This window comes from Corvus moneduloides, chromosome 3 (genome assembly GCF_009650955.1).
Source record: "Corvus moneduloides isolate bCorMon1 chromosome 3, bCorMon1.pri, whole genome shotgun sequence".
Taxonomy (NCBI): domain Eukaryota; kingdom Metazoa; phylum Chordata; class Aves; order Passeriformes; family Corvidae; genus Corvus; species Corvus moneduloides.
In genome coordinates, this window is record NC_045478.1 from 117,406,761 (window position 1) to 117,431,482 (window position 24,722).

General features: G+C 41.6%; 1 protein-coding gene across 3 annotated transcripts in view; it reads right to left on the minus strand.

The window, feature by feature from the left end:
* Nucleotides 1-24,722, minus strand: part of PLCB1 (phospholipase C beta 1) — a 352,437-nt gene that overhangs the window by 98,717 nt on the left and 228,998 nt on the right. For all 3 annotated transcript variants that reach the window (XM_032103715.1, XM_032103716.1, XM_032103717.1), the window contains exons 10-11: nt 7,469-7,615; nt 909-1,066 (exon numbers count right to left, since the gene is read on the minus strand). In XM_032103715.1, the coding sequence (XP_031959606.1) occupies nt 909-1,066; nt 7,469-7,615 (305 nt within the window). The remainder of the gene's footprint in view (nt 1-908; nt 1,067-7,468; nt 7,616-24,722) is intronic.

Genomic DNA, 24,722 nt, shown 5'->3' on the forward strand with positions numbered 1-24,722 from the left:
TTTTCCTTTTCACCCTCCAGTGCTTCAGATCTGATCCCAAGTACCAGGGATAAGGATAACAGTGCACATACACTTATTGATCTTTTCTAAATATAATGCTGAGTGTCTGGGTCCTGTGGATGGAGCCTGCCCATCTGGCCGTGAGCACCATATTCTCTGCCCACAGGAATTTAAAGGCTTGCAAATTGTTGAGATCTAGCTGCTGTTTCCTGCCTCAGTTCAGGACTTTCACCTCCTACTCCCAGTGACCAAGCAGAGAAGAGAGAAGGAGTGAACTGATGTGTTGGTTATTGCTGTCCAAATCCTGTGGCCTCCAGCTCTGTCCTGTGGAGATGTAACCCAACAATGCCTTCACACCCCCATTTGTCTCTGCGCAGAACCAGTTGTGGTGGCTGTGCCTGGTCCTTCAGTCCTGGCTCTGGCCTTGGCTGGTTCTCTCCCTGTGAGATTTGCTGCAGGGACGTGCACAGGACCATGGACCTGGGCATGGAGCCCAGTCCCCAGATGGCAGTGCTATCACACCACATAATCCCTTTTCCTCACACTGCCATGACCACAAGGACCCTCTCTCCCCATGCAAGGTCCAAATGCTGCAACTCTACTCTTCTCTTCTCTTCTCTTCTCTTCTCTTCTCTTCTCTTCTCTTTTCTCTTTTCTCTTCTCCTCTCTTCTCTTTTCTCCTCTCTTCTCTTTTCTCTTCTCCTCTCTTTTCTCTTCTCCTCTCTTCTCTTTTCTCTTCTCTTCTCTTCCAACAAGTCTGCAGCTGCTCTGTAATTTCCTCTTACAGCATCTTTTTGCCCTCACATTTCTGCCCCTCCCACCTTCGCAGTGCTATATCTGTGATAGTTTTGCACAAAAAGAGCCCTCCCCAGCTAAACCAGCTACATCAGTGTGCTGCAGTGCTGTACCTTGAAGGATATCTCAGTTGTCATGGTGAACCCATGTGTGATGACCGGCTCCTCCTCTGCTGTGCGTCCCTTCCAGCAGTCCAGCTCCACACAGCGGCAGCCCGACAGGAGCACTTGCCGGTACATCTCCACCGAGGAGTTGCCAGCCAGCTGTCCAGCTGGGACAGAACACAAAGAAAGGGAAGTCATTTTGGGCCTCAGGAATAGATACAACTGATCTAACAATAATCAGAGTTCACAGCAGCTTTTACCCTCGGCTGAGAGGAGTAACATTCCAAGGAACACAAAGACGCAACGGAAATTACTTTGGCACAGTCAGTGTCATGGTTCGGATCCTGCCCTCAGTCAAACAGAGAAATAACCCAGCTGAAGCCAGCTCAAAAGCTTCTGACGAGCAGCACCAAATACATGAAATAAAATAATAATAATAAAAAAGCTTAGTTCTATGAGATTTTATCCCTTGACAAGCAGTGTGAAATTCAGAGGCAACTCAGGAGACCAAGACCACATTTTCTCACAACATGCAACGCAGTTTAGTACAAGATGAAACAAACCCCCTGCAGACACTAATGGCACCATCATTAGGTCTCAAATCAATATTTAATATGCTAACCACTGCAATGAGTTGGTCAGTTAAATTTCCTGATGTGATACTGTATTATGTAGAGAGAAAATTCAATTAAACTGTCCTTTTCCAATAATGAGATATTATAAATCTAAAAATTAAGAAGGAAAATTCATTTTTTCCAAACTTGGGAAGTATTAAAAAAGAAACATAAAAAAAAAAATTCTCAACCCAAGCCAACAAAGAAGTCCAGTGGGATTCAGGGAAGGATATCCAGCCAGGTTGTCTTCATCTGCTGCAACAGGTTTGCAGTCCTTCAGACACAAATTTCTTGCAGCAGAGAGGTAACAGTAATGGAAGAATGGCTTTGTGCTTCTATGAGATGTGAAGAAAATGCATGCAGTTTCCTGCCTTCTAGCAGACTTCCTGAGAAGATCTTCCCGGATTTCTTGAAGGAAATTAATTTTCTTTTTAAGGAGGCAGTGAGCTCATTTACAGCAAAGATTCTTTGCTGACTGGGGACATATAAATACTTCATCTAGACTGGCATATAATATAATGCAGATTAATCCTCATTTTATTGTCTCTGCGATTCCATGTTTAGGTTTTATGCTGGGAAATACACATTTTGGGATTTGCTTCACAAAACAGCATTGTCTGCCTTTGCTCTGTTTTTACCTTGTACTAAAACTGTAACAGAACCGTTCTTATTTGAAAATCCCTGTTTACAGTTTCTGTCTGATACATGAGCTGGAGCAATCATACATACTCCACAAGGTATTAACATTACTCCTGTTGAAATCCATAAGAATTCTCACTTTCTGCTGGAACCAATGGCAAATATCTGTTAATAACAGAAGAAACTGGCCAGTGCTGGAAAGCTCTGAAAATCCAAATGGAGTCAGCAAAGTGACGAGTCTCTTTTTTTTGTTTTTGGAATTTAGCTTTTTCCTGTTTCACCTTTGGTTATGGAAGATTATCTTTATTCACACAAAAGCCTTTTTGGTGCAATTCCAATGTCTGGGTTAAGTAGTGGCTCTTTTTCTTTGCAGGAAGCAAACAAGCATAAGCATGGATCAGAGAATAACAACTCACATTTCCATGTACTCATCCCTAAGCATCTGCCTAGGAAATCCTGGCTCTCATAGGGATCCATTGAACTCTACTGCCTAAAAAATCACTTTCACTTAGAAAACTGTTCTAATGTTGTCTCTCTTTTCCCTCAGAGCATTTTGAGTTTGGATTAACAAACTATTCTATGATTAACAAACTCTATTTCCTGAGAGACTCCTGGTGGTTATCACTGCTAAGTGTTTTGGGCTCCAAGATCCTTCACCTTCAAAAGTGCTTAAGAAAATCATGACATGCATCACTTGCCATATGACACTTCCCACACTACCTTATTAATAAGGCTCAGACGTTTTGGAAGGATTCCTGCAAAGGATAAGAGGATATTCAACCTCTGAACCATAAAATCTTCAGAAAGACTCCCAGGCAGAGTGTAAAATGCTAGCACATGTTTTAATAGTCCCAACAGCTTGTTTTTCTAAAATACAGAATATGAGGAATGTTCCCTCAAATGTTTTTTTGCATATATTATTTAGAAATTTCCATTGTGTGAGTCGCTATTTGCATTTATTTTAAAATACCCCTTTTGTATTCCAAAATGTGATAACACAGACACAAAGGGAACACTTCCAGTCTATTTTTAATAGCCTGAGTACAGATCAATTTTTTAATACTGGAAATTGAAAGCATTATGTATTCCCTTCTACAATACAAGCAGTGTCTACAGTAATACCATAGATAACATTTGCATCCCATAATTCTCTATGGGCTAAGGAGAAATGGATTTTGAGAAAAATTCACATTTCTGAAAAATATAATTGGCCAAATGATACCTGACAGGATGCTATGCAAAATGTGCCAGTGCTGGTTGATCTAAGCTGAGGACATGACCCATGTTTCCCCACACAGAGCAGTTCCACACTTCTACAGCTTTAAGCTGCTCATTTCTCAGGAAGTGCACCCTTGATGGGTTCATCCACCACTGTTTTTCCAAGCGAAAGTTATTTGAAATACAAGGACTTAAAACATAGTTGCAATCTATTTAAGATATCTTTCCTCCCCAACTGGGGGATTTTTGGATCCAGGTATTTGGAATCACCTGACTCTTCACTATTCTAGAACCAGAGGCTGCTTCTTCCCTCCCTCCCAGCACTTTCTCCCAGCATGAGGTGCCTGTATCCTCCCTCTGCCATGCACAAACATGAGTTGCTGAATCTCCTCTCTCCACGCAAGTCCTGGAGAAGCAATCAGTGCCTTGGATCATACACTGGGGTTTGCAGTATGCAAACTCAGAGCCCCAAACTGCTGGGAGCCTGGCTCCTCACTCCTGCAGCCACACAAGGTGCTGGCAGCTGAGATTGTTTTACACACAGCACATTTATCTGAATTTATTTTCCTCCTGAGCTATTTCACCATGCACAGGCCAAGCAGATCAGACCCCACACTGTGACATACTCTGCTCCTGCTTGTACGTCAGTCAGAATAAGGCTCTCAGCCCTGCCTGTTGTTTTTAACACTTTACACTGGACCAAAGCAGGATGTGTGCCCGGCAGCACGATGGTATCACCCAGCCATCCATCCCTTCCATATGGTGCTGTCAGCTTGGAAACTGTTCTGGAAGCTTTGGAGGTGAAGAAGGTTTCAAGGAAGTGCTGAATGCAGATAATAAGCAGGAACAGTGAGGACTGAGGAATCACTGAGAACAGAAAAGCTGGAGGATGGTAGATGAGAGGTCACAGACAGCAACAAAGAGAACATGCCCCTCATGAGACTAGAAAGAACTGAAATACCAGATTGTAAGCAGGGAAGCACATGCTGAGGGTGAACAGGATAGTCCCACATTGGCTGTGTGTGCTCAGCGGATACCTCAGCAACCTACTGCTGATATCATTGTTCCTTTTAGCCAAACGTGTTACAGGCGTGTGATTTTCATATTTTGCATTTCCCATATACAACAGCAAATTGCACAGCCAGCAAAGTATGCAAGGCTGAGTGTGATATGTCATCATTTGTCTCTGACTTTTGGGTGCTGCTGAAAGAAATGTTGCAAAGTCACTCCGCACTGTGACCACAGCAGAAACCGGAGGTGAGATGCCAGAAAAAAGCAGAGTTGCACTTTAAGCGTTCAAGGGAAAAAAGAAATAAATATGATACTTGTGAGAAAAAATAATCAGACAGTAAAAAAAGTTTCTAAAAGATGACATTTCTTTAAGTTAGCCCAGGTTCGCTACAAATCACTTCTTTCTTTGTGGATTTTTACCTTTGGTCTTAAAAATTACATTTCCCTAAGAAAAAGAAAGCAGTAACACTTCTAAATAAATAATCAGGACTTGATGTACTGCCAAGGGTTTCTACTAAAGGCTAGGAAAATGATCAGCATAATTAAAAATAAATTGAGAGTGTGCACATGTTTCTTTTTATGTTATAATGTTGCTTCTTTGTGCACGCTTTTTCTGGGTTAAAAAAAACTAACAAAGGGAAAGATAATTGGTAGGGCATTAAGCACAGTAATCATAAAGTATTGCCAGACTGAATGGCTTTCTTATTGTCCTGGTAATTATGACATGACTAGTTGCTATTTCATGGTCTCAATCAGGGCAAAGGTGCTTCCAAGGCTTCCCTTCCAAAGCCATGAGCACTTGAGCAGATCCTTCAAACTCTTTTGGGGAAAAGGAATAGCCTGTCACCATTAATTTTATTAATTTTACTTCCTTGCTGGAAGAAAGCAAATGGGAATGTGATTGCTGTATCTGATCTAGGCTCAGAGCAAAATCCAAGGCTTTCAGTTCTTGTAATGCACAGATAAAAATCAAATCATTAATCCCATTGTCAGCCAGCTGCCACACATTCACTGAAGATAATGAACCCACTAAAAGGGAAGGGCTTGTGGTTTGTGCCTGTAAATGTGAAAACACGCACTCTGACAAGGAATTGGAAAGAGTTTCAAACTTCTTTCCTGAGTTTACCATGCTTTACTCCCCCCAGTTTACTAAGATAGGAATATTTTGTCAAATTAAGACTGAAGATCATGTTTCCAAATATAGCCTCTGAAGTTACTTGGAAATGCAGGCAAAGAAACCTGTAGATGCAATCTGGGATGATTTGCAGATTTTCACATACAAGTCAAAGCAAATTTAGCAAGTGTCAAGGTAAATAATTAAGCATGTGAGGTCACTCGTACTGCAGTTAAAAAAATCAGAATAGGTTGGACTAATCATGAATTCCCATCCTTAATTCTTTGGGTTTTGGCTTCTGTGCCTCCAGACCTTTGGAACACATCTCTGTCCTGACCAGCCCTGATAAAAATCTGCAGTATGGAACTGGCTATAAATTCCTGCTGGTAGAGGAGAGAGCAGTCTTTTATCTCTTCAGATCAACTTTAAATTGCATTGTCTTTAAACCTCCTGTGGGCCTGTGCTTCTTACTTTCGTACTACAGCTTTACTGTTTTCTTCCAGAATATCTGTATAAAGCTGCAGCATTTGGCTTAAGCACCAACTAATACTCAGTGACAGAATGAAGTCCATATTGGAGGTAAGAGGTCTGCAAAACATCATAGTTAAAAATTACTTTAGCTTTGGCCATGTCTTTGCTCCACCAAAGAGCATAAATTTCTGCATATTGGAATCATAACTTAAATGCGACCACACTGATTTTCTTTTCTTTTAATTCAGAGAAAGAAAATAGCTGTCAAAACAAATACTTATGTGACAAGTTCTAGCACAAAACACATTTTACAGCCGAGATATAAACCCTTGAAAAATGGTGTCTAATGGAAACAATGACAGTTCATTCACTCCCTGAAAGCACGCGAAGGTGCTGGAGAAAGAGCTGTAACAAACATAAAGCAGATGAAAATAACTCCCATGAGGTCTGTTTAAACTGGGCATCACCACTGCCTGCCGTTGTTTATGTTTTGGCATGCTGGCTTTCTGAAGGAGTTGGTCAGTTAAGGCCAGTCTGTTAATAGCATTAAAAAGCCTACGTTATGCATAAGCCACATTTTTAGCACTCAGTGCAGCATCATTTTTTAAAATTTAACATAATGCTAAGTCACTAGCAAACATGACAAGACAAAGCAAACATCAAATCAAACAGGAGAGAATTCCCTGTGCACATCTACTTGCCCCAAACATTTGTTCCTATGTAAACCAAACTAAAATAGTAAATTTACAATTATTTTCTCACAAGTTAACAGAACCTTGGACTAGAAAATGAATGCCAAAAGTTGAATTCATAAACTGCCTTAGCTTTTTCGGAGTCTTAAAGCATTGATAACCTTGCTGTGCAGTCAGTACAGTTCAGACTGTAACTCTAATTAACGGGAGCTTCTGGTTGCTCAGCCTTTTTAAAAACATGACAGCACCTAAAAATTTCAGCTCAGATGTTAGATAGTGTCAGGGAACAGATTTCCACTCCTTGCATTTATGGGCTGTCAGAAAGTTATGTGCCATGTTGGAACCTCCCTAACCTCTGAATCAAAGCATGTTTCATGGAGCACAACAAACTGCCAGATTTAATGTTTAGGGGCAAATTTATGAGCTACAGAGATGTTTCCCGTATTCTGCTTTGCACACTTGTCTGGCTATCTTTGTTGTCATAAAAAGTACAATGTTCATTCTCCTCCCTAAAGATGGACCTTAATCTGGAATCCCATCTAAGTTGAGGGAAACTTTCCAGGGACTTCACTGGGCTTCTGACCAGGCCTTACCTGAATAATGCAACTGCTGCTCACCTGTTAAAAAAAGTGTATTTGATGCAGTTGTGTTGCAGCTACAACAAAAATCAACTGCCACCCTTGTCTTCCTGAAAACTAAACTCCATCATCTGTTTAATGTTGATGTTTTTAGTGTATTTTATGTTACCACTGAAAATATGCTCAGAATTTCTGTAAGATAAGAAATTAGATCTCTCCAACACTGCTGTACCTGTGAGGTAGGTGTTGTGTGAGGAGTTGATGAAATAGTGTGACAGTGGTTGAGACATATCTTCATTTAAATCCAGTTTCTCAGGTGGAACAACACCGTTCTCTTCTCCACTCAGATACCGCATAAATCCATCCACGGATATCTGTCCTGAGAGAAACACAGACCCAGGGAAAGCACCAATTAGTTTCAGCTGCAGATTTTGTGACATGCAGATAAATTCAATACACACTTACACAAAAGCACATGTGAAAGAGCATATAATCATCAGCCTGGCCTTCACCTAGTTATGCAAATACTCTTTTGTTACTACTACCTCATTTTCAGCCATTCAAGTTGCAGGTAACACATAGCCTTTTAGCTGTAACAAAGATAAATCACTTCATAATCAGCATCTACAGAAAATCAAGGGCATGGGGGAATCAGAATTACAGAAAGAACAGAGAAAATAAATCTAAGCCCATCAAGGAAAGGGGTCTTTGGGGGACAAAACAAAATACTCTTTCCAGAGGAAACCAAGAAACCTGTAGAGGGCCACAAACACAGGTAACTCTGATCTCTTTTGAGTTTGGTTCAGCATGTGTATGAACTACCTTTCAAGTGGGAACTTAGATTTGCTTTGTAATTTTTATATTTGTCTCCTAATTCATATCTCATTGGAGTGCCAGCAGAAATGATCATTTCATATGCTGCTGTCAAATTAGAAAGCTGAGTCCTATCCTCAGCTTAAATATCCCCATTGATCTCAGTGGAGCTGCTCTTATTACATCAGGAGGACTTCTGCTGTCAAGCCTTCTGCATAAAGTTGACTTTAGGGTGTCAATTTGTACATTTAGACTAAAAAGAAATCCGGTAGCCTATAACTGAAGATTATTGCTTAACTGAACAAATATGAGACATTTTTCTTTGCCTGATATTTTTTGCTATTTTGTCTAGGTTTCATCTGTTGATTTACTCAACCACATATCTTTAGTTATTTCAGCTCCTGCCTACAGTAAAACAGATCTTCTGTATCTCTGAAGTACATGTTTGGTGACTCCCAACAATGAGAATTTCATACCTCTTGTGCGCAACCCAAAATATTCTACACAGTCAGTTAAAGCAAAATCTCATTTGCCTGTTGATAGCATTGAAAAACTGAAGATTTCAGTTCTACTCCTGACTCTGCTACTCTTTCCTTTCAGGATCAATCCCTTTTTATACTAAAACATACAAACTTACAACCCTGCTCTTTTTTTTTTTGGTTTTTTTTTTGTTTTGTTTTGTTTTTTTTTTTTTTTGTTTGTTTGTTTTTTGTTTTTTGTTTTTTAAAGCTTGTAATCACATGATGCAAATATTGCATGTAAAGCATTTACTTAAAATCTGTGCTTGGACCTGACTTGCCTCTTGCTCAGAGAGGAAAAGATATAACAGTCTTAAGTGCAGATCCTCATTTTCATAACAACCCAAGGCTGGCAGCACTAAAAGAACTTATTCATATGACAAGAAAGGCAGTGACAATACAGAGCAATGCAGTTACCATTCATTCTTATGACAACAATTGTAAGATGGTTGGAAAGAAAAACATCAAGTCCATCCACTACTTTAAGGCTGTAATATGAGGGCAATCCACAGCTGGTTTGTTACAGGGAAACTAATCATCCAGAGATGAAGGCCCATGTACTTTCCTTTCCACAAGAAAAATGCAAGTAGGTGAAAATCAGGAAGAAAACCCCACCACTGAGGTTTTTTATGAAACTAAAGGTTTAGGAACAACTTTTCTACTGCATGAATCTACCAGAGAATGCCAACAGTACCAGGTGCTAAAATGGAGTTAGCTTGACCTATAAACCACCTAAGAGAACACTCTGCACCAAGTTTACTGGGACTAGGCAGAGCATGTGGTGTTTATCCATACCAAGTAAAACAACAGAGGAAAGAACAGTTAAGATCCGAACAGGACAGCTGCTACTTGCATTTTATTATACAGATAGGCTGATTCATGCAGGTGTCACTTTCAAGGTTCTCAAAGTGTTCTGTGTGTTCAATCCTCAGAGTGTACCTCACAAACAGGGGCCTTGTTTTTCTGATGGAGACGGTCCTCCTGTGCATTGCCACTGGTATTATCATAAATCACAGTGAGCATTATTCACACGTATAATTAGGCAGCTTCTGAGTTACACACTTGCTTGAGCCCATGGCTCTGGAACGCTATTTCCCCTAATCCCAATTAAGCAGTCAGCATTTCAGAAAGTGAAGCAATTAGCAAGTTCAATTACAGCCAATATTGCACCCGTGAGAGTTTGTCTGCAGAACGGAGATGGCAGATGTCAAAGGGGCTTTGTGTCCTGGATATTAAAAGAGTAGATTGTTTGTGACCAATGTCAATGATATTCTGAGGCCAACTGCAGAGAGGATGATCCTTGGTGGACAGTCATAAAAAAAAATAGCCTCAATTAACTGCTAAGATTTGTTCTCTGTTTCCTTAAACATATTACACATTTACACAGACACTGGCAAGAAAAAAATAATATGTGATCAGTTGTTTCCATTACAGTTGTCATCTTTTATCTTGGATATATAATAGAAAGATTTAATGATGTGTTTAGGCATAAAAAGTCAGAGAGACAAGAGACACATAGTGCAAACACACAGAGACATGACAAATTCCCATTTTTTCCTTTCCTTTTTTCGGCTTTTTTAAATTAAAATTACCTTAGCCCTAAAATTTTGATGAAACTTCCAAAAATATCTAGTACGCTTTATATACTTCAAGTTGTAGAGTTAATTGGCTTGCCTTTTTCACTCACTACTGCCATGTTAAATTTGATCTGATGTCTCTTCTTGGGATGGAACTCACATCTGTATAAGCACAGCAGAAGGCATGTCAGCAGCTACAGCCCTCAGTGAGACCCTTCTCTCTGCAGGGCTTTTTTTCTTGCCAGCACAAGAAATTTTTTTTTTTTTCCCCTTCAAACACCTCTTCTCTAATTTATCTGATTAATTACAATTTCCCTCCCTATGGGGTCACTCGGTAGTGCTTTACTAAAACACTTAAAATCAGCCAAACATAAAAATACCTCCTTTTTCCTGAGGTATCTGGCCAATTTAAATGTTCAACACAACTCACTCAAGTGCCACTGAGACACCTCCCGCTGAAGAAGGCAAGAGCTCCTCATCCTCCTCTCTCCCTCAGGCCTCTCCCTTTTCCCTTCTCACTTTGTCCACTTTCCCTCACACTGGACATTTTCCTCTCCCACTTTTCACATTTTTCTCTCACACACGGAACATTTTCCCTCATTGCACTTTCCCCTTCACTTTCAGAACCTTTTTCCCTTCACACTTTGTGCTTCTTTCCCCCACACTTCCCACTTTTCCTTTCCGTATTTTGCACTTTTCCTCTCCATATTTTGCACTTTTCCCTTCACGCTTTGCTCTATTTCCCCTTACACTTTCCATTTTTCCCTTACATTTTGCACTTTTCCCCTCACACTGTGCACTTCTTCCCCCCACACTGCACTTTTCCCCTCACTTTGCACTTTTTTCTGCACTATTGCCCTTTTTCTCTCACATTCTGCACTTTTTCCCCTCTCACTTTGCTTTTTCCCTCACACTTCACACTTTTCCCCTCACACTTCGCACTTCTTCCCCTCACACTGTGCACTGTCCCCCTCACACTGCACTTTTCCCCTCACTTTGCATTTTTTTCTGCACCTTTGCCCTTTTTCTCTCACTCTGCACTTTTTCCCCTCTCACTTTGCTCTTTTCCCTCACACTTTCCATTTTCCTCCTCATATTTTGCACTTTCCTCCTCACACTTTGCACTTTTTCAATTGCATTCTTTCCTTTACACTTTGCCCTATCTCCCCTCACACTTTGCACTTTTCCCCACACTCTGCACTTCTCCTGCCTCTGCCCTTTTTTCCTCACACTTCACACTTTTCCCATTACTCTGCACTTTCTCCCCTCACACTTTGCACTTTTCCCCTCACTTTGCACTCTCTCTTTCTGCACTTCTGTCCTTTTTCTCTCATACTCCACACTTTTTTCCCCTCACACTTTGCACATTTTTTGACTCGATTCCCAAAGCACGCATAAGTGGCCAGCTAAAGTTTGGTGCCAGCCAAGTAACAGATCAATTTTAATGTTTTTAATGTGCATTGGAACGGGCCTGAAAAATACAAGTGTGGACGAGAAATATGAAAGTGTCTAATGTGTTCTTAGTCACAGGCATTCTCAGTATCTCAAGATTAGAAATGTGTAGCTGCACACTTGGGTAAAGATTATATAGACTTTGATCTAACTCTAGAAATGTACTTGAATTAAAAACTTTCAAGAGTTTGGAAAGGCGCTGTAAATCTGGAAATGTCTCTCTATGCCTCTCTCTCCATTTGTACACATGTGCAGGAAAGTGTGAAGCAGTTTCTTAGCAAATGGTTCCACAGAACACCTCAAACTGCTGCTCCATACAACCTTCAGGGAGGTGAAATTCATGCAGAATCAAAAAAGAACGACCACACTGGGAACCATGTGAAGTCACCCGTATTCGGCATTTTTACATTAAAATTTGGTAGGAAGGAGAAGTAATTTCCTACTAGAAGCGTAATACGTTGAGAGATTCTATTGAATTTCCTGACTGTGATCAGCTTTATTATATGAAATTTAGGAAGCGTTTGTGCAGGTTGATCTTTTTCTGCATCCCTGGCTCTACCTGATTGTTCCAAAATAGCTACAAGGGAGGGGAAAAAGAAGAAAAAAGGCATGAATGAAGAGGCAAGTTCTATGCATTTCACAATAATTCCTTATTAACTCCAGCTGCATCATCCCATACCTTTCAAGATCTATTACAATGGATCAAACACATGAATGTGTGAGAAAAGGAGACTTAGAGGTGACCTTATCACTCTCTACAACTTCCTGAAAGGAGGTTGTAGACAGGCAGGGGTTGGTCTCTTCCACCAGGCAGCAACTGACAGAACAAGAGGACACTGTCTCAAGCTGTGTCAAGGAAGGTATAGGTTGGATATTAGGAAGAAGTTTTTCACAGAAAGAATAATAAAGTACTGGAATGGTCTACCCAGGGAGGTGGTAGAGTCACCGTCTCTGGATGTGTTTAACAAAAGACTGGACATGGCACTTGGTGCCCTAGTCTAGTTGAGGTGTTAGGACATGGGTTGGACTCGATGATCTTGGAGGTCTCTTCCAACCTCGTTATTCTGTGATTCTGTTATGTTCCTGGTTCAGAGAAAACCACATAAAAATATAACTGTTGCTTTGTCCGCAAGTATCAAGGCTCTTTTCTAGTCAACATTAGTCAGCTCTAAAAACAACAGAAGTCACTTCTGTTGTATTTTGTATTCTGTTTTATCCCAGGTCCTTTTTCCTGGAAGCAGTCTTCAGGCAAGTGACATACTTCTGGCAAATGATCTATTGAAAATTCACAGAATTTACAGGGGTAATAAAGTGAGTCCTCTTTTTTATGGTTCTTAGACCTTGTCAGGATTCATCAATCAAAATGTTTTCTTCTGCAGTTTATGTGATCTGGAATATCCCCATTCCTGGGAGATGGTGTCCACAGATTTACCATGAAGCAGGAATTCCAGCCAGCTGAAATGGTTGATAGGATAGACTATACTTTGTGAATATACTTCTCAGAGGCTCCTGTATTTGAAGACTTACTGTGTTATCACAAGGCTGTTCTTAGTCCTGTTTGACCAAATCCAGAGAAACCAGCATATTTCTTGCACGGGGCGTGTAACAGTGCCAGGGCAGACACAAGTAACAGCCTCATGGAAAACTGTTCCCATGCAGTTTCCAGAGCTGGAAAAAGCACAGGCTGCTTACGACACAGAAATCCTTCTCCCGTTGCCTAATGAGACGCAGGTAACTCGACAAGATCCTGCTTTCCCAACCCTTTTAGCAGCCAGCATGACCAGCATGTTGCTCTGGATGTAGAAATGCTCCTGTGTCCCTGGGAGCTTGCCAGCTCCTCAACCTGAGGGTGTAAACAAACCCCCGCTTACTCAATACCTGCTGAAAGTTCAAAGGAGGGTCGAGCTTCCAAAAGAAGCTTCTCCCCCCGTTCAGTGCCCCCTGCAGAGGTCCAGGATCAAGACCAAAATATCAGTACTGCAGTAGTCTGGTGGAAATGTAAAAGTGAAGCTAACCCTGAGAACTTCTCAAACAGCTGCTTGATCTAAACTTCATCCCCTTATTTTGGCTGGTATGTTGGATGTGCAGCTACTTAATTTTCGCTGGGGTCTGCCCAGCCTGCTCCCAGGAGCCTTCCAGTCCTCTGAGAAAAGTCTTGGGACAGAAAACAAGAGAGGCACAGCAGCCAGCGGAAAAGACAACTTACGTTACCACTTTTCTTTGCTCTTCAGTCTTGCAACTTTAACAACAGCCTTCACTTGTCCCTTAAAAGTTGTGGATGTTTTGTATGACACTTAAAATGTGCATTCACTTGTCCACAGTCAACAGGTTTGGCCACACGGATCTTAAACACTTCTTTCTGAATATTTGCAAACTTCATAGTGCTTTCCATTTGTTTACACCCGTGCTGTTATCCACTCAGTTAAAATGTAGCTGGAAAGCACGATTGTGCCAAGAGTTGTTATTAAAGCAAAAAAAGAAAACAAGCAAAAAAGGAAGTGAGACAATTAATTGTCACCTTTTATCTCCCAGTCAGCAGCACAGAATTACAATAGCATTTTGTCTGATGGTGAAATCAGGTCTATTCCAATGCAATCTGTAACAATAATCACATTTGCTGTAATCCCACACAACTGAGCAGTCCTCTAAACTCAAAGATAAGAATCCGACACGTAAAGCGGATACTTGATAATCCAGTGAGAGATCTGTAAATTGTGTCTCATTGGGAATTTTCTCTCACAAACCAGCACAGCAATTTACAGCTCATTAGGTATTAAAATTTCATGCACAGTGTGGAGTAGGATGCACATAGTCCTGGTGTGTCTCTTGACACTGGGCACACATTAGCTACTCTGTGCTTTCTAGCTTTGTGAGCCAGCAGAGAAGCTCACAAGATGAATTTCTATAAAATCACACGGTGTGGGACACAATGTGCCAGAGCCGCTCTGATGGCACTTGCAGCATTTGCATCCTAGTGATTTGGGAAGTGATGCTGAAACCTGCTTGCCTTTCCAGACACATGTTCTATTACTATATTGCTATGGGGCAACTGGAATTTCTGTCTGTATTCAGTTTTGCAAACCAGGGCAGGACACAATTGTCCTGTTGCACTGTCCAAAGGAGATCCTCTCAATAGTGAAGTCATCACAAGGAGAGAATACGGTACAAGCTCAGCCCAGACTGAAAGGACCCCCAACCCTACAATTGGAGCACCAGACCTTACCCCAGGAATCTCAGTGCTGCTTTGCTTTAGAAAAAACACTGAGGGCCAAAGACTCTCAGGCCTCAGGTCAGGATCTGCAGATATATCAAAATATCAAAGTACCAACCACCATTTACACACCACATGCAGAAATTGTCATAGCTCCTCCATTTTAGCAGTTCTCTCAATGATCAGTAAGGGCAAAAATTCATACTAGCCAGACAGCCTTATCAAGTTAATAAGCAGAGGAACAGCAATGTATCTGAATTACTACATCTGGATATCAGTAAAGCATTTAATGAAGTTTTAAATTCACATTTTTCCTAACTGGAAAAACTAATCTGCAAAAAAGCATAGATAGAAATAAACTGAGGTCAGCTTAAAAGATCAGGGTTTCTTTGAATTTGAAAGCTGAACTGCACAAAAAGTTCAGAGGCTGAACACTGATCAGCAGTAGGTCTAGTTTCATAAAGTCCTTAATAATGTGAAAAAGGAGAATCAACAACACAGGGTTTAAAGAACAGACAGTTCTCTGGTTGCTGTTAGCAAAACAAGAGGGTAAAGCTGTAACGAACCAGGGACACAAATCAAATGAGACCACACAAATAATAGTTCAAGCTACGTAGCTAATCACTAGAGCAAAGAAATACCCAAAATACAGAGGTGAATAGGGAAGAAGACGCCTAGAAATCTATCAGAAGCAGATGAGATGCAGAGAACAGCAATCCATCTGTATAAGAAACTGCATCAAAAAAGGTGCAGAAGAAAAAGGAATTAAACAGGTAATGAGATCAGAGTAAGCATTAGAAAACTTGGGGTGAGTGTCTGAAAAAGCTTGGCAGTGCTTCAACTAACTGTGCTAGGAAACAGTCATGCAGTGGATTTATTGGTTGTCTCATTGCTTAAATCCTTTAAAATCAAAGCAGGACAATATCCTGTTGTGTTCAAATCTTATTTCCGTTCTCTCAACTTGGAGGGAAACATAATAGATCTAATTCTGCCCTCAGTTACACTCACTCAAATACCTTCTGTAATTAGACGGTTACCTGGCCACAACCCAAAACAAGCTGTCTTTGGTAACATGCTCTTGAAACAGAAATGGAAAACCCAGTAAGAAAGGAACAGAGCAAGATTCCTTGCTCCAGCCTCGATGGGTGCAGCGTAATAAGACACAGGGAAATCTGAATGTGAACAGAGAATGGTAACTCTGATACAAGATCAGAATGAACGCTTACAGAATGACAAGCAGTCGGTGAGGGAAAACACGGGAAGGCAAACACGTTGTGCCTAAGGAGCCTACATGAAAGGGCTTGCTCAGTATCCGTCAATCCATGCGGAAATATCGCATGCCCAAGGACACCGAGATCCAGAGCATTGAGCAGAGGAAGGCTCATCAACCAAGTAAAGCAGACTTCAGTATGTCTGAATCAGGAATGCTTGTCATTCTAATGAAGCTATCGTATCCACTTCATCATCTGTACAAGTGCACAGAGAAAACCAAGAGTGGACACAATTATTTACCTTTTTTTGAGGGGGGGAGGGGGGCAAGAAAATATTTTCAGATGGAAAACCACTTCTCTGAACTACCAAGATGAGGCACTGCAGCCCAAGACACTTAATTCACTCCAGGGAGGAAATATTTCCTACAAGCTTCCAGGCAAGCCATGCCAAACAGCAAATCTCCTACTTCAATCAGAATCAAAACTTTGGGAGCATTCCAAGGACACTGCCATCTCCAAAGAGAAAGGAAGATGGAGTGTCACCCAAGAAAAAAAAACAGGTTTCCAAATCTCACTGGGGCCTGTAGGCACGAACCATCCAAGTTTAACAAGATCTTAAAGCCACTGTGTAATGTTGAGCATGGTATTTATTTACTATTTATTTACTAAATTTATTTTATTAGGAGTCACAGGCTTTTTCAGCCCTTTTCAAGTTCCCAGGAAGGAAGGGCTCTAACCCACAGGGGCTACACGGCCTATGAAAAGGATGTATTTTTTTCCAGTAGTGGCAGAAAACAGCAAAACACACACTGAAGCAGGGAAGATTCTAAACACTCAACATTTTCTCTTCCTCAAAATTTATACCTTGGAAACACATTTATTTTGATGGAAATTGATCTTTTAAATGTCTGCAACAGTTTTACAACCTTCTGCTGTTACAATGCATGGTCACAGTTCAGGGATTCTGGTAAGCAGAGGTTTCATGGTAAGGAAAACAAGTCTTGGAACAGTTTCTAAAACTTTAGCAGGCAGATACATACAAACTTGAATAACAAGTAATTGTTAAGGAGTTGGGGAAAACCCCAAGCAACCAATCTCTCCTAGGTCTCAAGACTGAAGCAGGGTTTTACAGACATGAGCCCATTCTCTGCTCTTGACTTCTCAGCAGAGATGTAGTAGAAATTCTTTCTGACAGGATATCCCTTACAGGATATCAGAAGACAGTTCAGACTAAATCCACAAAACCACTACAAAATCACCTTCACACCAGTCCCTAGCTAGCAGTGGAATGAGCACTTTGCAACATGGCAGATTCCTAAGGCAGCTGAGTGGAAAGGATTTCAATCAGACAGATAAAAACACCATTCATCCCAGCAATACTATAGTTATTTCTGACAGAAAGAGGGACACCACTGGAATATGTCACTGTCTTGCCAAACCTCTCAAAAATATCCTCTGTAGAATGCCTCAGAGTGATCCTGAGAGAAGGAATAATGTTAAATGCTGGCTTACTTCCAATTGCTAAGTTGCACTAGAAGACATCTAAGAATACATATTTTTTTCTGCTAAGTGATACTTCTCTACATAAGCTATTAATGCACTTGCCAAAAAGACTGTCCTGTAGTATAATGGGAAGAGATAAGAGAAGAGTGTCAGTGTGCTGTGAAGTGGTGAAAAAAATCTGAAAGAGAAAAATCACAGGTGACATTTTTACTTCCAGAAACTCCTGCAGCTGAAAAAAGATTAATATTAAAGAGAAGTGAAAAAGAATAAAGGGGCAGCACTGCAAAGACAGTGCAAACAAACTGAAAAGAAGGGATTTTAGTCCCTTTAAAGGGCCTTCCTTATCTATTCTTTAAACTTGGTTCTACAGCTGCAGGCACTGCAGTGGACAATCCCTTTCATAAACAACTTGAGCTCTCTCCTAATAACAGTTGCTTTTTTTGCCCTCTTTACTACCTCTGGTAGTCTGTGCCAGGACCATATTGTTAGGAAAGTCTTCCTAATTTCCAGCCTAAATTTATTCAAGGCCACTTGACCCCTCTGTGTTCTTGTGCCAACATTGTCCTTTAGTTTACCACTTCTTTCTGCCTCCCTAGCGTTTAACCCCGCTGTATTTATAGGCATATTCCAGCTAAAGGATATTGTTAGATGATTACATCTGACATTAGAAGGGAAACTTCCTCATATGGATGCTGCATTCCAGCAGTGCTCAGGCTCCAGCACTGCTGAGAGCCCTGCTCTGACAGATACCACACATCCCAAAACACTCAAGGATCAGGGCTGGCTCCTCAACTCCTGACTGTCTGTTGAGTTGAGCTGACCAGAGGATGAGGCAAACCCCAAAAATGACACACAAAAGGGGATGGCCCAATGGCAGCGAGCCCATTTGTGGCTCTTCTGCCACCAGTCCTAGATATTACCCAGTGGATCCCAGCAGCCTTCACTCCCTCTGTCCTCAGGGGCCCTCTGCAGCTGAAAGCACTACATTTGTACAAGTCATAACATGCCATGTTTGTCCAAACTTTATCTACATTTGTTTCCTTCAGCACTTGAGTCCAGGCTCCTTTATATTTTCAGAAGTAAACTTTATCTAACAATCATCTTCAAATAATAAATCATGCATCTAAAATTGAATACTTCCCTGTGCTCCATGGAAGAGGCAGCAACAAGCACAAAAGAAACAGTTTTACTGTTAGACTAAGTTTTCTATTTATGGGCTCTGATAGTCTGAGGACAAGTCAAACACAATACAGGCACAAAACTGCAGAAAAATACATCTCCATAACCCCCATAAACACAGTATTGACGTAAGAGTCCCTTATCTCTGAGCAAAGGCTCCAGCTGGAGGGAACAAACCTCTGAAACCATGTTTGCTTTGTGGTCCTGTCACCCCAAGTTTTTCACCCATTTTCAGTGTTAGGACACAGGTCTGAAGGCTGCCTGCAGGGTTTGAGCACAGGGCCCAACAGGTGGTCCCTCTGGATTCCAGGTTGTGGGACAGGAGTCACTGGTGTGGTGACTTCCATGTTTGATAGTACAGGGCTGGGCTGGCTACAGAACGTGAATTATCACTATTAGTTTATGCTCTGCAGCTCTAAAGACACGAATTCCACAGTAAGTCTGGGCTGTTTCACTGATACCAGTGGAGCTATTCCTGGTATCAGATACCAGTTCCAAAATGGATTTCTGCAAAGCTCATGCTTCTTTCAAAGTCTCTGCATTATACACAGAAGATCACGAAACTTAACCTCCCTGGAACCCTAAATATATTTTTGGTATTTTCATTAACTTTACTGCCAACAGCAGTGTTCAGTGTTGCAAAATCCATTATCACTAGTCCACATCACTGTTTCAGTTGGTATAGTTCACAGAGATGACACACTTTACCTGTAAAGCAGATGCAAAAAATCCTTATAATTGAGGACTTTCCATTCCAGAAGATTTTTATATTTAGTTTTGCACTTGAGGTGCAATGTTCCAAATAACTGAAAGATCTGAAATTAATTTTACAGCTTAACTAGAAAAAACAACCTACAGTGTATTACAGAAATGTATTTTACACGCTCCTTTTGACGAACAGTTTCCATTAAGTTATTTATGCTGACACGTTATCCATACTAACATTTGGTGCACAAATAGAGATATATATGTGTATATATATACTTTTTAAAACAATTTTTTAAGAAGGCTTTCTGGTAAGCTACCCAACTTAGCACTCACTGCTGACAGCCTGGGCTAGACTACAACTTTGGTGTGGCTTAAACATTTTAAAAAGTAATAAATCAGTACTGGGATCCATTGTTCTGTCAATATTTGAGACGGAAACAGTGCAGAGAACTCTCCTCTTGTACAACTGGAATACTGGAAAACACTGACAATCCCAAAGTCAATGGGCTTTTGGGTAAGTATTCTTACTTTCCAGTGTTACAGTTGGGAGGCCAAAGACTTTCAACTGTTTTGTAATACTTCCTACAAATGTTTCATGCCAGAAAGCCTGACCATTTGCCTGAATGATTTATACATCAGAATTTATGCTTTAAATATTATGAAGTATGTCTTAGAAGTAGAGCCATGGCTGCACAGTGCTTGTTTGTGCCATTAAAATCTGTTGCCTAGGAAGTGACCCCCTTCTGCCATCAAAGAAATCCAATGTGTAATTATTCTTAAGCAGTTACTAAAAGGCAAATTTAATGCAGTGGGATGAAAATGTTTAAATTGCATAGAAGTTTAAAGGAGGAAAAACACATTTATGCTGGAGTGAATACTGCCTGGCGTTAGGGCTGCCATGGGAAAAACACATACAATAGATACTGTATAAAATTAAATATCTCTTAATCTAATGATAATTGCTTAATTTATTTTATTACCTAAGAAAAACTCAGCAAAATGACTACCAATAGATGTGCACTGCAAAACAGAATTAATACTGGAATTCATGGGCAGAGTCAGGGAATCAGCTCCTCTACAATCCTTCTCAATACATGTCTAACCAAAGCTGACACACAGTGAATAGAAACAGAGAAAATCTGAAAAAAGAAACACTGTGAAATATAGGACCAAAGTTCTTTTCCTCTGTGCAGATCTAAAGGTTTGGCCCTTTAAAATTAAATAAGCAGCGATAATATTTAAATAAATGCATCCTTAAGAGGGAAAAAAAAATCAACATCTTTATGCCATTACTTAAAGCACTTTCACATTCTATTTTTAAATCTTCCACCACAAAAACCACTCTAAAAATAAAGGCTGATAATAAGCTAACCCTTGTACGGCTCCCTCCAAGGACAATGGCGGAAGCATGGATTTTATAGCTTCAGTTTTTTCACACCTCCTTTCCCTAGCAGACCTTGGTTTTGTGTTCTTCCCTGCTTTCATTTCTAGTCTGGTACATGGGTACAGCTCTTCTTGCATGCTTGGGATGTGGAAGTGACACAGGATGCCCCCAGAGCCAAGGCTGTGGCTCAGTGGTTTCCAGAGCACTTACCTGGTTTCAGAATGAAATGTTTAAACTGAGACATTGGGATTTGAGCTCTCAAAGCTCCTTCTGAACTCAGAAACTTTTAGAAATGAATTGCATCATTAAGTAGAGGAAGAACCAGCATGTTTCTGCAGAATGGGAGAAACGTATATACAGCAAAGTCTTCTCCAGCCCCCACAGCCCCCCAGCACACTTCTGCTGACAGGGAGAGATTGCTCAGCACTACCAGGGACTTCCTCCTGCTTCCACCTGATAAGGGAGCACGTTCTACAGTGAATTAATCTCCTTCACTGCATGACACAAAGCATTAATCACAGCAGCTTACCTGAACCACAATAAAACACTACTCCAGATGCTTAACCTATGCAGATGTCAAGCCCACCTATCTGCTGATTGTGCAGAAGTTCCACCATATCCCAGCAATAAATACACCTAAAATAAATCAGTTACAAGCAGGAACATGGGCAGCCTTTCTCTCAGAACTCTGGAACCTAAGGAACTTCACCAGCAACAACACCAATGTTAGACTTTACCAGGTACCTGAGGAGCTGCAAAAATTTAAAATATTATGGACAGCTCTTGCTTACTGTGTTCAAAATAGTGTAGTTGAGTAGCAACAGGGACAACAAAAGGGCTATGACGGTGACCAGAGCACTAATGAGATCCCAAAAGCATTTGAATAGTGTTGTGAAAGTCAAGAGACAGCACAACACCTTGCTAGAAATTCATTTATTTAGCTATGAGAGGATAATTAGAAGAGAATATTGCAGTACAGTGTATGTGCACAGACAATGAACTCAGATGATGTCTTAGGTTTTAGCTTTTATATTTTTCAGATCCTGTATTGCCTAGTATGTAACTCTGAAACTTCATACAGCCTCTTAGCTACTGTTCTCACATTTTGGTTAGACATAACAAACTCTCTCTGGGCCTGGACTCAAGGACACTCTGTTGTCCCAGGTCCTGAAATATGTAAACTCAGACTCTGGACAGGAGGAGTAAACTTGGGGTAATTACATCACTAACTGAAATTATAATTGGAGAATTCACCCTGATATGCAAATGGACCAAACTTATAAAAGTGTGAAAAACCTGTGACCCAGTATCCACTTTGGGTGGAGCCCCTCGGAGACTTTTGACTGCCCAAGGTGCACCTTTGAAGGCCCTTCAAATACATACCTGCTTTTATTCTCTTAATCTTGTCTAGCCTCTGTTTTCAGGTAGCCACTTCAAGGCATCACAGACAGGAAATTAGGAGGAACAATCATCAGATGAGTGAAGGTCTAGAACTGTCCAAATGGAGCAAGGAGTCAGGTGCTGTACACAGCTTCCACTTTATGAATTTGGATTTACATTTTCAAGGAAAAAAATCCCTGATTTTATTTAAAAGAATTTTTCAATGCATGAAATTTTATTTGCTAAGAAGCATGTGCAGCACACTTTCGGAAGTTGCCCAGGTACCTGTGTTCATGTTTCTGGCCAGAAACTGTCTGGAAATTTCACTTCAACAACCCCGGGAATTGCCCTTTCTGGCAGCAGGAAGCCTGGGTGATCATCCCTTTTACAGGACACCATATTAAAAGATTAAATCACTGTTTTAAAAGTGTGGTTCCATTTTGGTGACATTTTATAGACATGAAGCATTTTTGACAATTATTCTGTGAGTGTAGAAATGAATGCACACCTACACTTCATTGAATATACAGTGAATTGCATTCCCAACTCAGAGCAGATGTACAGAAAATATTGTGTCCCCATGTCATTCCTGATTAGCCAATTCCTGTCATTTTAAGGCAGTAAGCTTGGGATTTACACTGGAGTTGCTGCCAGTTGCTGCAACTCAGCTGCCAGACAGGGAGGTGGTGTCTTCAGCACAGAGGTGGTTCTCAGCTTGTGCCAGCTGGACCCCAGTGCACAAGTCTGAAAATGGAAAAAAAAACCCACAATAATCCCACAAAAGGAATTAACTCTCTGTGATCTGCCTTTCCCCTGTTCAAGTCAGCATTTTGGGAGAGAACTGATTCTTTAAGAGCAGGATAAATCACACCCAGGAAGAGAGGCACCTAGGAAAGGTAAACAGGGTAAAGCTGGAGGTGTCCCACAAATCCCATTGGAGGGTGGTTGTTGGGGTCCCTCCCCCGCCGTGTAGCCCTGGGAGAGGGGCCCTGAGGGGACAGACACGGGGCTTCCCTGTCCCTGCTCAGCCTCGTTCCCATTGGTTGGTTTGTGTTCCCTGCTCGGGCAGAAGGACCCTTGGTCCCGTGACTGGAACAGTTCCTCGGCAGAGCCCCGGCCATGCGGCTGGAGAAATAAACATCTCTGAAACATCTAGCAAGAATCTGTCTGTCCATATATATTTCCTTTCCACGGGACTCCTGGTTTGATATATGCGTGTTGCAGTATCCCCACTGCAACAAATGGTGGAGATTTGTGAGCAGAACGATCCCCGATCCTTAAGCGACTGATTTGTGTGAGTAAACCCTGGAAACTTTGGATTCCTCTTCTTGGTTTTGCTTTGCTATTCCGTATCTAAACTATGGAGGAACCGTGGGAAGACTCTTGGCTCTCCGAGCCGCATATGGACATTTATCTTAAACTTAAAATGATTCTTGAACAACGATTTGTAAATTTTAGCTTGATTCAAGCTCAGAAAGAACTGAAACACTTCCTGGCATGGTTGTTTAAGAACTTTTTCTATGTTTCTTGGGATTTAATTCTTACCAAGGGCTTTTGGAAAACCGTTTGGACACAGTTAATACTGGAGTCAAAATATATGCCGATGGAAGAATATTTTCGTGAATATTATTTAGTTACCGAGACTGTTGAGCGATGTCAGCTGTGTCCTGGCGCAGGGACCGTGCGGCCCAGGCCACGTGCGCCGAGCGCTCTCTGAGCAGCAGCGAGGCAGTTCCCGCGCGCGGGCGGAGCCACGCGAGCCGCAGTGTCGGTGGCAGAGCGAGGGGCGGCGGGACCCGGCAGTGTCTGCCCGGTCCTGTGCAGCGCGTGGTGGAGCGAGCCCCGTGAACGCCCGACCGAGAGGGGAGGCGCGCGGGCGGCGGCTGGCGGCGGTGGCGGTGGAACGGAGCCGCGCCCAGCCGAGACATGCGCTGGAGCAGGGCGCGGGGGGGTCGTAGCTCGGGGGCCCGGCCGAGACGTGGGTGCAGCGCCCGGCATTGGCAGCGAAGCTGCGACCAGAGGAGGTGACGCACGGAGAACTGAGCGGCGCGGCCCGGCCCGGCCCGCGCAGCCCCGAACGCGACCCCGGGAAGAGCGCGCAGGCACGAGCAGCCCCGACAATTCCAACACGGGAGCGACCGAAGGAGAGAGCAAAGACGCAGCGAGACAAAAAACAGCAGCCACTCGGAAAAAGATCATAGTAACTAAGACCTTAGGGATAGTAAAATGGTATAATGTTAAGCAAAATTATGGTTTTATAACAAGGTGTGACAACCAGCAAGACATATTCGTGCATAGAACTGCTATTAAAAAGAATAACCCTGAAAAATGCATCCCAAGCTTGGGAGATGGAGAGGTGGTGGAATTTAATATTGTACTAGGGAGAAAAGGGTTACAAGCATCGCAGGTCACTGGGCCTGATGGTGTTTCTGTAAAAGGCAGTATATATGCAAAAAATCGTAGTCATGTTAGACAATATCTCCATTGTAAGCCCCCCCTACAGTTTCCCTTTCCTAATCCCACCTTTCCCTTTTACCCTATGTCCTATTA